General features: G+C 44.9%; 1 protein-coding gene across 2 annotated transcripts in view; it reads left to right on the plus strand.

The window, feature by feature from the left end:
- The window catches only part of LOC125041176 (beta-hexosaminidase subunit beta-like), a 40,678-nt gene that overhangs the window by 11,511 nt on the left and 16,667 nt on the right, over positions 1-12,500 (plus strand). For both annotated transcript variants that reach the window (XM_047635999.1, XM_047635998.1), the window contains exon 2: positions 10,950-11,736. In XM_047635999.1, the coding sequence (XP_047491955.1) occupies positions 11,644-11,736 (93 nt within the window). In that variant the 5' untranslated portion in view covers positions 10,950-11,643. The remainder of the gene's footprint in view (positions 1-10,949; positions 11,737-12,500) is intronic.

Raw genomic sequence — 12,500 nt, forward strand, 5'->3', positions numbered from 1 at the left:
TTGTATCCGCTGGGATCGAGTGTGTGTGTGTGTGTGTGTGTGTGTGTGTGTGTGTGTGTGTGTGTGTGTGTGTGTGTGTGTGTGTGTGTGCGCGCAAGTGTGTGTGTGCGCAAGTGTGTGTGTGCAAGTGTGTGTGTGTGCAAGTGTGTGTGTCTCTGTATCTATCTGTCTGTATCTGTGCCTGTTTGTCTGTCTCTGTCTTTGTGCGCGTGATTATGCCTGTGCCTTTACTCGTGCTTGTGTTTTATGAATATGAGAGTGTGAGTGGATGGGTGGGTGTGGATTTGCATATTCAGTATTCATTTATAAGGGTTAGGGAAAGGGTTGAGGAAAGCCTCTTAGCTGACGTCCAGAATTTCTCTCCGTGTTTTGGGGAAGTATAATTAAGTCTCTAATGACCCGTACAGAGCATATGCAAATGAAAACAAAGGACCTACCAATCGTGTGTGCTTTTTTGTAATAATATGAAAACTAGTACATGCCAGCATTATAACCAACTGGTAAGTGAGTAAAAGTTTGATTTATTTTTCCTCGTTAAGGCACACTCAGTCTAACAGTTTCCAATTATAAAGGCCGTGTTGACGGTAGCCGATGCCAGGCAGGGAAAGTGGCGGCGGCGGCGAAGAAAGGGGGAGAAAGGAGCGAGAGGCTGGTGTGCGAGAGACGCGGAAGGTGGAACAGAGATACACTGGAAGAGAAAGGAACACACACGCATATGTGTGTGTGTGTGTGTGTGTGTGTGTGTGTGTGTGTGTGTGTGTGTGTGTATGTATGTATGTATGTATGTATGTGTATATATAAGTGTGTGTGTTTGTATGTATATATATATGTATGTCTATATATTTATATTACACACGCAAACATACACACACACACATATATATGCATACATACATACATACATACATACATACATACATACATACATACATACATACATACATACATACATACATACATACATACATACAGATGTATTTGTGTGTGATATATATATATATATATATATATATATATATATGTATTTATTGATGTGTGTATATATATGAATATATATATATAAATTTATATATATGTATATATGTATGTATGTGTGTATGTATGTATGTATGTATTTATGTATGTATACACACAGAGACAAAGAGTGAGAGACAAGAGAGAGAGGAAACACATTGCTGAAGGGAAGCAAAGGTGACCCAAGACCTATGGACGAAGGAGGAACGCCAAACACAGCTCAAGAGAGGGAAAAGCGAAGGCAAATGGGCAGAACGTTCGCAATGCCACGCCGAGACGAGCAAGAGAGAGAGAGATGGGCAAAGGCGCCTGCAACAGTGCGTAGGAGATTCCACATTGCAAGCCTCGGGTGACCGGAAAGACCGCCCAAAATCTGTTCCGTGAAATTATCGTTCATCATCTGAGGAGGGACGGGTAGGAGACGGAGCTTAGGAATATGGGATTATGGCCTTTACGCTTATATCCCGTAGAGGTGGTTTTGGCGATGCTTATCATGATGGTATGGAAACCGGAAGGAGTAGGAAGAAGACGAAGGAATGAGAAATTAGAGTAGATGGCATCCGAATGCAGACTTAAGCACTGTAAACAAGTGAAACGGAAAAAAAAAGGCAAAGAGAGAAAAGAGAAGAGAAGAAGGAAGGCCGACAAGCAAATAAAGAAGAAAGAAGAAATGAAGATAAAATAATCGACAAGCAAATAAAGAAGAAACAACACCGAGAAGAATGAAGTAAGAAGAATATGGGAGCAACAAAAGCGAAAAAAGAAAGAAAGAACAGGCAGTAGAAAAGAGAAGATAGAATATTCAACATGCAAATAAAGAACGGGGAGAACAAGAAAATAGAAGAGAAAACATTCGACTCACTAAAACGAAGAAAGGAAGAAAGAACATCCAACTTGCAAAAATAAAGCAGAAGAAACACGGGGAATAAAGAAAGTGTTTTTGACTGGATGACGAGGAGGGCGAGGGAGAGAGGAGGACGGAGACGCAGCGGCAGCGAAGGCACGTGGCCCGGGGTGCCTGAAGTTTAACAGCCTTGGGAAGTTGCCAGGAGTGGTATGCAGGTGGTTGTGGAGTAAGCGTGGTCGTCGCAGTGCGTTACCGTGGTCGTCATGTGTTCTCGTGGTCGTCTTTGTGCATTAGCGTGGTCGTGTCGTGGTCTGAGGGCGAGAGGGAGCGAATTTCTATGTTATGGATCTTGGTGTTTCAGTGTATTAGTGTTCTCTTGCGTGCATATTATTGTATGGTTTCTTTATATCTGGAAATTATGGAATATTTTTTTTATTTTTTTATAGCGACCAATTTCCCAAAAGAATCATTTGGAGAAAGACGATTTTACATTTACGATTATCCTCGTATCCGGAAAGAATATAAATATGTATATGTACATATATGTATATATGTACACATTGTGTGTGTGTGTGTGTGTGTGTGTGTGTGTGTGTGTGTGTGTGTGTGTGTGTGTGTGTGTGTGTGCGTGCATGCGTGCGTGCGTGCGTGCGTGCGTGTGCGAGCGCGCTCGTGTATGTATGTATGTATATATTTATGTGTGATTACACACACATATGTATGTTGTATGTATATACATACAGCCAAGGTAAGATAAAAGAGCGCCACATAGGGGCATGAGGTTAACCGCTTCACTGGCCTCAGTTCGCCTACGTCATCTGCCTTGAGGTAATATTGACTAGAGTTTGATGACAATGGCAAACTACGCGTACCGTTGCTTTGGATTTATTACAGTCCTTGCTTATGTTGTCAGTATTCTTTGTCCGATTTTGATACAGGCGTGAAAGTTGCTGTTGTCATTAACTCGCCCATGAATCCAGGGGGAGGGGGTCAGATGAGAAAATCTTCAGGAATCAGTACAACCCGGAACACTTTTCTGTAATGTAATATTTAGTACTTTCTCTTTTTCCCTTCTGGGTAGTATTCCTTCCAGTTTTCTAAAATAGAATCTGTATTATGCTTTTGCTTCATTTATATCTCCGATGACAGTCTGATGGCTGCTCGACCGACGATTTGCTTTTATGTTCCTGAATGATGATCAACAAAATTTTAATTGTGTGTTTGAAATTAATACTATTATTAGTAAGGTTTCATGGTTATAGTCATCACCAGCATTTTACTTACTATAGCTGAATCCAATCAGTTAACTTTCATTGCCTGTTGATACCCTCGCCAGCAGGATCCTGAGCTAGGGGGGCCGCAGGTTTGAGACAGTATCGAAACCCTCCGTCTTTCGCTATCCTCTGCGGTTCTTCTTGGTCTTTCTTTTCCTCTGTTTCTTAGTAAACTTTTTGTGCATAATCGAATTCGCTATTTTTTTTTTTTTTTTTTTACGTGGCGGGCGATGTGTCCGAAGCCTTCAGGATTTTTTTTTTAATGTTTCGGAGTTGTCACTCTTTTGGATTTTTTTCCGATGTTCTGTGCATGGTGTATGATATTTAATTTCAAAGGCATTTATTTTTTCGCTTTCTCTAATCGGTCAAGATTCACAGCCTTGTATAACAGAAGATAATGTAATTGCTGCCCTGAATCTTATCTTTGTCGCAATTTGGTTATTCTTTCAAATAGGATTTAATTAGCCAATTTTACAGTCACTATCCTTGACTTTATTTCTTATATGCATTTCATGTCATTACTAATCTAGCTTCCCGAATATTTGAAATTGTCCACTTGTTCCAGTTGGTGGCTAGATATCACTATCGGATTATTCAGGTTCTTTTCATTTTTGCAAGTTGTCATCTCTTTGCTCTTTTGTACACTTATCTCCACATTCCATATTTATTTGCTGTGCTGTCAAGCTTTTCGGTCAGCTCTTGTAATTTTCGTTTTTTTTTTTAAATTAGGCTAAACCAATGTCCGCAAATCGTCGGTTACTATGCTGCCTCCTATTATTCATCGCCATCAAAATCATCTAAAGCTCCATTCATAATGAATTGAAGGAAAATACTGAATGTATGCGAGGACGCATCCCCGCCTGACTCCCAACTTGAGACTCGAACCAATTACTTGTCTTGTCCCCAATCAAAACTAGGCTGACTGCCCATAGAAATACTTGACTTTGTCATCACTATCATTTATCGACATCTGAAATCACAACGGCACTTCCAATATAAATGTTGCTCCTATTATTTACATTGTGAATTTCGGGCTCATTATACACTGTATATTGAAGGTATAATCCTTGTGCATTTGTAGTCTAGTGTAACTATGCAATTTCCTTGCTGTGGATGGAGCTAGAAACAAGAAGGTTGCGAAATGATTATCTCTCTCTCTCTTGCTCTCTTCTCTCTCTCTCTCTCTCTCTCTCTCTCTCTCTCTCTCTCTCTCTCTCTCTCTCTCTCTCTCTCTCTCTCTCTCTCTCTCTCTCGCTCTCGCTCTATTTCTCTCTCTCGCTCGCACACTCACTGCAGCACGGCATGCATGTAAACAAATTTGCAAGAATGCAAGAATGTTCTCTAGATTTCTCTCATTTCCTGGAGGATATAGCGAACGAACAACAACTATTCTTTACACAGGATACTAGCAAGACCCAGATAATGTATTTAGTGGCCTAGGGAGATTTAGAAGGTGTGGACTTAAACTGTAGATTTGGCCCGTAATTTGGCGGGTCCAATCCTTATCTGTTCTAGGCTCCCGTTCCTGGACGTGCGCATTGAGTTGGGTGTGACGTGCTAGCCCGTCATAGCGTCGTCACGCCATTGCCTCCACCTCGCAGAGTATGGTGGCATGGATTACTCATGCCACGTTTGCTGTGGATCACTGGCCAGTGCTTGTCTCACACCAGCATAAAGCCTTGCCGAACGAAGCTGCCGCATCACTCTTATCTGACGTCCCTCCCCCCACCACCAGCAAATGCACCATAGACTGCAATTCGGACAATGACAGTGATGCACTGACTCCAGTTAACAAGGCACCCAGACATATGATGACACCCCTACACCCCTACCTCTAGTGACACCGGCTGCCCTTTACACTCGTACCACCAGCCTTTGCTCCCCTGGCCGATTACTTCAAGATTACCTTCACAGACTGTGCTTCTGTGGAAGCCAAGCTTCGATGGCTGATGGAAGTCAAGAAACTTTTCAGCTTGATCGAGATCTAGCTAAGGTGAAGATGGCTGCAGTGACATCACGCTTTGTCTACATCTACATCTCCCGCCGACGGCAGGATACCGTAGACTGGCCCATGGAGAGGAGTTTCTGTCGCTGAGACTTGCTGTGCAGGACTCACCTGAAAGCCCTAGGAAATTTCCCAACTCCCTCATCACTCGCTACCATGTTGGTATAGATCCTCTGCTGGCCAAGGAGCTCCCTGGCATCTATTCTGTACACCGTTTCCGCCACGACGGTAAAGCTATCAATCGCATTGTAGTCCCCTGGAGCCTGCCAGATCCATCCCCGCCTACTGTTGCTATCAGTTTCCTCCCCTTCCTCCCAGTCTGTGAGCTCAGGTGGGTAAAGGTTGACCAGCCCTGGTGCTTCAGATGATGGGGAGTAGGCCACATCTCTTGATATTTCTTTGTGTCAGAAAAGTGCGCCTGGTGTGCAGGTGTCCACAGTACGACTCGCGCACCTGCCCCTACTGTTCCCCACCACCACCCTCTGTTGCCTCTACTTCAGCTTCTCTACTTCTTTTCGTAGCACAGCAAACAGTGATCAGCACCGTCTCCACACTCACTGAGTAGCTTGACATAATTACCTTACGGCTCAAGGAGATGAATAGAGCATCGTCGACGCCTGCCACTTCCTCCAGTTAGGTGTGGGGTGTAAATGTCATCTGGAATGTTCGTGGCATTAGAAACTTGGCAAGAATTGCTCTTAAGGACTATGTGTTCCGTTATCACCCGACAGTTGTATTCATTCAATTTGGCTGCCATGCCTCCTCCAATGCTCGGTGGCATGATTTACATGGGAGAATTCGGCATCCTGACCTCAGCGACGTATCACCAGGCCCAAACAAGAATGGCCAATGTCTCCTTGAATATATTAGGCACTACTGATTTTCTTCTTGGGAGACAGGTGGGGCCACTCACTCCCGTGTCGGCACTTTGGATTTCAGTCTTACCTCAGGACTGGTGGCCTCCCGTGTTAGGTGCTCCTTCCCTGTGCTTTTTTCTGACCATGTTGCCCTTAGCCTCCATTATACCCTTCCCGCCATACTGTCTTCCTCTGATACCCATAACCGTATCAGCATTCCACCCAAGTACAGCCCCACCTATGTCTCCTACAAAACATGACAAGTGTGCTTCCTCCAGTCAGAAATGAATCACCTGATGCCTTCTTCCCCTCACTTGTGAGCTTAACACAACTTTTATGCATGCACGTCGCTCCAGAATCTGTACCATGATGCTTGATGAGAGAGTGCTAGAGGTAGAGAGAAAAGCAATAAAAGGCCTAACTTTTCAAAGACATCAGATTCCTGATCACATCCGCCAGTATTGAACATCCAGGGATGTGTTGATTGCCCTCCAGCAACATATTCAGACTGACTCATGGCAACAGCTCACCAATCATCTTACCAGCGTGGGATCTCTTTGGCCTCTAATCAACAAAATTGTAAAGAAGAAGGCTCCTGTTGGTCTTCACTATAATCCAGCACAGTATGCCCAATCTCTTATTGATGCTTGATCTGCACAGCCTGGATTGTGCAGCCTTCCTTCACATGTTCAAGTTATCCTCTCCTTATGGCAATTCCTTGCTTCTACTTTATAATCTTTGCCTTCAGAGAGGATGCATACCTCAGGCGTGATCTACAAGCACCATCGTCCCCATACCAAAGAGGACAAATTCACACGACAAGTTGGTAACCCAAGCTCACACGTTGACTTTATGGCTTTTTGTCTAAGCGAGGGACACACCATTGCCTTTTGGAACTTTTTCCTATCGCAACCCAAGAACACTCCCAAATTTCATCATGGGAGGCAGATCTGTCCCTCGCTGTTTGCAGTACCTCTACTTGGGTATGCCTGTACGAGTCATCCCAACCATCCCAACATGACATGATCCACCCCATTGACAAGGGCCTACTGGACTGACTACAGCAGCGCCTCACCTTGTCAAGTGGCTTGCCAACCATGCTGCCGGGGTCTCTATCTCTTTCCAAAACCATCTATCTATTGTACATGAGATCTGTCCTTGACTACCTTTCACCAACTCTCTGTCAACACTAAGTCAGCACTGGAACCATTGAAAAAAAAGTCAGAACAGAGTCATGCGGTTTATCCTGGGTTGCTCTGCTTCCATCAGGGTAGTTAATATGTAGTCCGAGCTAAATTTGACCCCACTGGTTCATAGTGTCTATTTCAACGTCACCTATCTCAGCTTCAGATGAACTCTCCCCATCTCGCACCTCACTACTCCAATGTCATTAGGGCAGCACTTGATCCAGATACACCTAGACCTCATCTTTAGCTGGGTGGACGCAATCTTATTAACACTATGGGCTAGCCTCAGCAGACTTACTATTGATGTCCCTGCAGTAGAAGAGGATCCTGGTTTACAGCCCTGGCGAGTACCTCATCCAGAGGTCTCCTTCACTCCAACCTCCAGGGCAGACCTGCTTCAGCAAATGCAACTGGCATCGCCAGAGTGTCTGCATCTGTTCCCGCTTCCCCCAACCTCTACGTCGACGGCTCTCTGCAGGCAGACGGGAGCGCGGCGTGTGCCATGATCTCCCAGGGGCCGGCGGATGGGTTGGCCGTAGATTACCCAACATCTCAAGCCATACCAACTGTGAGCTTCATGGCCTCCTGGATGCTGTCATTCTCTTCACTTAGAGGGGGCTGAACGGAGCTGTGATCTGTGATTCCCAATCTGCCCTTCACGCACTTACATCATTAAGAACATTGCATCGCAGTATTTGCATAAAATACTTTCCAAGCTCGCCATAGCCCACGATATACCTCTTGTGCGTTTTTTATGGGTGCCTTCTCACGTTGGGCTAGCGGCCAGTGAAACTGTGAACAATCTTGCAAAGACTGCTTGTGCCCTGGACATGCTTGATATACATGCCACCCCAGAAAAATTATATACTCCGAATATCATGCCATAATAGTGAATTATAGGAACGTTGAACATGATAACAGTATTTTCATCCAACACAACGAAATTTATGTGAACTGTGCACAAAAATACCGTTGCCATGGCCTCATGATACACAGGCACAATGTGGCGAGTATGAGGCTTCGGTTGGGGTACCGGCCAGTGTGGCAGGTGTCTCAGGCAGAGGACGTGCCCCATTATTCGTCTTGCAAATTGTGCGATCTTCCCAATGCCAACACTACTCCATCAATGTCAGGAGTGCCCCGTAGTAAAGGGCTTTCTACCCCAGGGACAAGATCTCATTTATGTTTATAAATACTAACTGCACGGTGATAATTTATACACTGTTCTTGTGAGAGAGAGAGAGAAAGAGAATATAAATATGTGTATATGTGTGTGTGTGTGTGTGTGTGTGTGTGTGTGTGAGAGAGAGAGAGAGAGAGAGAGAGAGAGAGAGAGAGAGAGAGAGAGAGAGAGAGAGAGAGAGAGAGAGAGAGAGAGAAAGAGAGAGAGAGAGAGAGAGAGAGAGAGAGAGAGAGAGAGAGAGAGAGAGAGAGAGAGAGAGAGAGAGAGAGAGAGAGATAGAGGGGGAGGGGGGGGAGAGAGAGGGAGATAGAGGGTGGGAGAGAGAGAGGGTGGGGGAGAGAGAGGGGGGGAGAGGGGGAGAGAGAGAGAGAGAGAGAGAGAGAGAGAGAGAGAGAGAGAGAGAGAGAGAGAGAGAGAGAGAGAGAGAGTGAGAGAGAGAGAGAGAGAGAGAGAGAGAGAGAGAGAGAGAGAGAGAGAGAACTACATGTCATGCACCAGAATTAGTCCTGCAATAGATACAAGATTGCACGTGGAAGATCACGTCACAACCAACCTTCTTCCCGCTGCATGAATACCAGATACGAAGCACAAACTCAGCTTCCTGTCATGCAGTACCTAATAAGGGTTAGCTTTTGATTGTAAACATTGATATCCGAATCTCTTTATCAGTGTTACGTGTTAAGATTAGATTCGTTAGTGCAGTTATAAATTGACATTATCAGTTAGCGTTATTGCAGTATTTACGTTATCATCAGTAGTATTTCAATATCTTAATTGATTGTGCTTTTATTATTCTTGTCACCAATGGGGGAGTTGTTGCCTTCCTACATTTTATGCATAATTCTAATCTCTCTCTCTCTGTATGTGCGTGTGTGTCTGTGTGTATGTATGTGTGTGTGTATAAATATATGTATATAGTGTATATATTATATAATATAATGTATATAGTATATATATATGTATATATATACATAAGTATCTTTAATTCACTTTGTATCTTTCAATCTATCTCTTTCCACTCTCCCATCCCTGCCCTTTTTTGCTCTGTGTCCCGCATTTTCACATCACTACCTGAACATTTTTTTAATGTGCTTCCGGCCGCTAGGTGGACGCGAAGGACGGAGGTGCAGTTATGTCCGTCCAGTTTTTGTCGAGTGAAGATACATTTGATATAATTCCGGGTTAAGATCGTTCAGTGTTATCTCTATATAGTTTTTCGATATATTTCACTATTTTTCTCTCTCTTTTTTTAATCTGCGTTTCGGTGTGTGACCCTGAATATATTTAGCTTGGAGTGTACGTTCGAGAACCTGTTGTTGTTTTTTTTCTTCTTTTTTTATGCGGGTGGTCATTTTGGTCACGTGATCCTTTTTTTCATGCGATCAATTTAAGTGTATGAAGTAATTGCTTTTATTCACGTGTTTCTGATTTAATCTTATTTTGTTTTGTGCCTTCTTCCAATCAGATCGAATTTGGATTAATTTCAAACCAGCGATTTTTTTAAAGACTAAATTAGATGAGCATTTTAGGTTTTACTCGAAAGCCCTAACCCAGAAGTTCAGTCGATCTCGCAAAGCCGGCATAACAATATGGCAAACAACCCACAGTATATCCCAATCACTTCGAGTTCTGTCAACACCTGCCTCCCCCCTTAACCCTTTATATGCCCCCTCCCCTTTATGACATGAGCTTTAGGGTGGAGGGACGTGGGTGGTTGGCATGAGGAGGGGAGTTGGCGGTAAGGGGGGGTCGTCGAGTGAGTGAGGGAGGGAGGGAGGGAGGGAGGGAGGGAGGGCATGGAGGGCGGATGTAGCAATACTGGTAACCTTTAGTGATTTCCTGCCGAGCCTGCATTCCTCGCCTGGGACAGAAGACTCCCCCAGGCCTCCACGCAGCATCAGCAGCATCAGCTCCCCGTGGGTCGTTGTCTGGGATGTCTGAAGGGGCCTCGAGCAGCCTTGTGTGTGTGTCTGCCTTTGGGTGGGCGTCGTCGATGTGTTTGTGTGCGTGTGAAGGATTCATGTTGGACAAGTAAATAAACCGAGGAAGAGGAGAGCAAGAATCGTTCATTTTCTCGCTCTTCCTTTCTTTGTTTTATTTTGTAATTGTGTTTGTCTCTGTATCTAGATGTCTGTGCGTGTATGTAGGCGGGTGTTTGTGCCCACAAGTGATCTTTAAGCATTCTCACCGCTGCCTCAAATCGGATGTCGCTGCCGCGACAGGTTGGATAATGCATATACGCATGTGGTTGACCGAATTTCTCTCTCTCTCTCTCTCTCTCTCTCTCTGTCTCTATCTATCTATCTCTCTCTCTCTCTCTCTCTCTCTCTATCTATATCTCTATCTCTATCTCTATATCTCTCTCTCTCTCTCTGGTTCCCTGCTTTCTATTCCTTCCTCAAACACGAAATACATATTAAAAAGAAAGATATATCACATTTTTTAGAATATAGATGTCATAGTAAATACACTTCTTTATATCGCACACCATCCGTGCCACTTTCTTGAGAAAAGAGCGAGTAAATAAAACATTCGTCGACACAAACAGCCCCCATTCTGATAACACCTTTCTTTTGTTACAGATAACGGCGCCTTCTGGACCCATCTGTGAGAGGACCTGTCGCAACCAGGCCGCTCCCCCTACGGCCACCTCCTTCCCCCTGGCAGCTGGCACCCCTCGCTCACACCCGTCACGGGACCCAACCATCACTTTCAGTCCCTCGCCCCAGCCTGCACACCAGCGCATGAGGTCTTGCCTGCCTTGAGAGCACGATATCCATTCTTGGGTCTTTCATTCTTTGTTTTGTTCGCCTGTTCTTTTCTTCTGCTTCTTCCCACCTAACCTTTCACATCCTTCTCTCCACTCCAACCTTCCGTCACGTCCTTCACACAGCCTGTGGAGTGTGGTTTGGTGGTACCCCCTCTGATTGAGTCATTTTCTCTTTCGCTTCCCCCTTTGCCTTCTCTAACATCTCTTTTGCTTCCCGTTACTTCTCTCTCTTCCCGTTACTTCCTCTCTTTTCTTCCTGCCCCTTCCTTTCCCTCCTCTACTACCCCTACTAGCACCACCCCTTCCCTCCTTACCCCCAGAATTGACCCTTAACCTTTGACCCAACAATGCCCGTCCCTTCTTCTGTGACCACGAGATAGAAGAGCCTTAGAAGAGACGGTGGCCAAGGAAGCAAGTTCTGCCGAGCAACGTAGGCCCAACCAGCCTTCTAACTTGGAGAAACAGGCGCAGTTGGAAGCGGTTTTTTTTCACTTAGACCTTCCACCATGGGCGTCCCAAGGCTGGTCCTGACCTTTGTGGGGTTGTGGGCGGCAACATCAGCAAAGCTTGTTTACGTCGAGGAACATCTACCGTTAAAGGTAAGTCGATTTTGGAAAATGTTTATGTGTACATCTTAGTATACAGACTAAAACAAATGCGAGAGACAGACGCACGGACGGACAGTGACCGATAGACAGTGACAGACAGAGAAGGAAAGACAAAGAGAGAGGGATAGAGGGAGGGTGGGAGAGAGAGAGCGCATAATACCCTTCTTAGCTGCTTGGCCTTAGCCCTTCCAATTCCCCAAGGTTAGGCCAAAACCGCGCGCAGAGGTGTACTTTGCCAGCACGCGTTTATACTGCATGCCACAGAAAGATAAATAAATATCATCAACGCCTATCTGTCCCTCATCCTTAACCTTATCCTACCATGCCCAGACATCTGGCCATTAATGAGCGATTCAAGAAAATATACAACTATATTACAAAATAATTCAGACTTAGAATATTACGAGAAAATTCAAAAGTACCCTGGCAAGAGGCGACATCGAGGACAGCAAACGAATATGTTAAGTATGCTGTGGGCGTCATTCCAGTCCCGTGTTTGGCCCGGCCATCTCGGCGATGGAGGGCCCCTTTCAGCGACGTGGGTGGAATTCCAGTCCACTTGTTGCACGTGGAATGCAATGCTTATGGAGAAAGTTGCTAAGTTGCTGTTGCAAAGAACCGTGTATGAGAAAAAAACGACGAGCTATGGGATGTTAGAATTGCGGTAAAAAGGGGTACTTGTGGTTTCCGTGCCCTTCAACCCCGCTCGTACCCTGTCACCGCGCCGGTACCTTGCCGTGGTAGCTTTCCGTGCC

The sequence above is a fragment of the Penaeus chinensis genome, chromosome 30, assembly GCF_019202785.1.
Source record: "Penaeus chinensis breed Huanghai No. 1 chromosome 30, ASM1920278v2, whole genome shotgun sequence".
Lineage (NCBI taxonomy): Eukaryota > Metazoa > Arthropoda > Malacostraca > Decapoda > Penaeidae > Penaeus > Penaeus chinensis.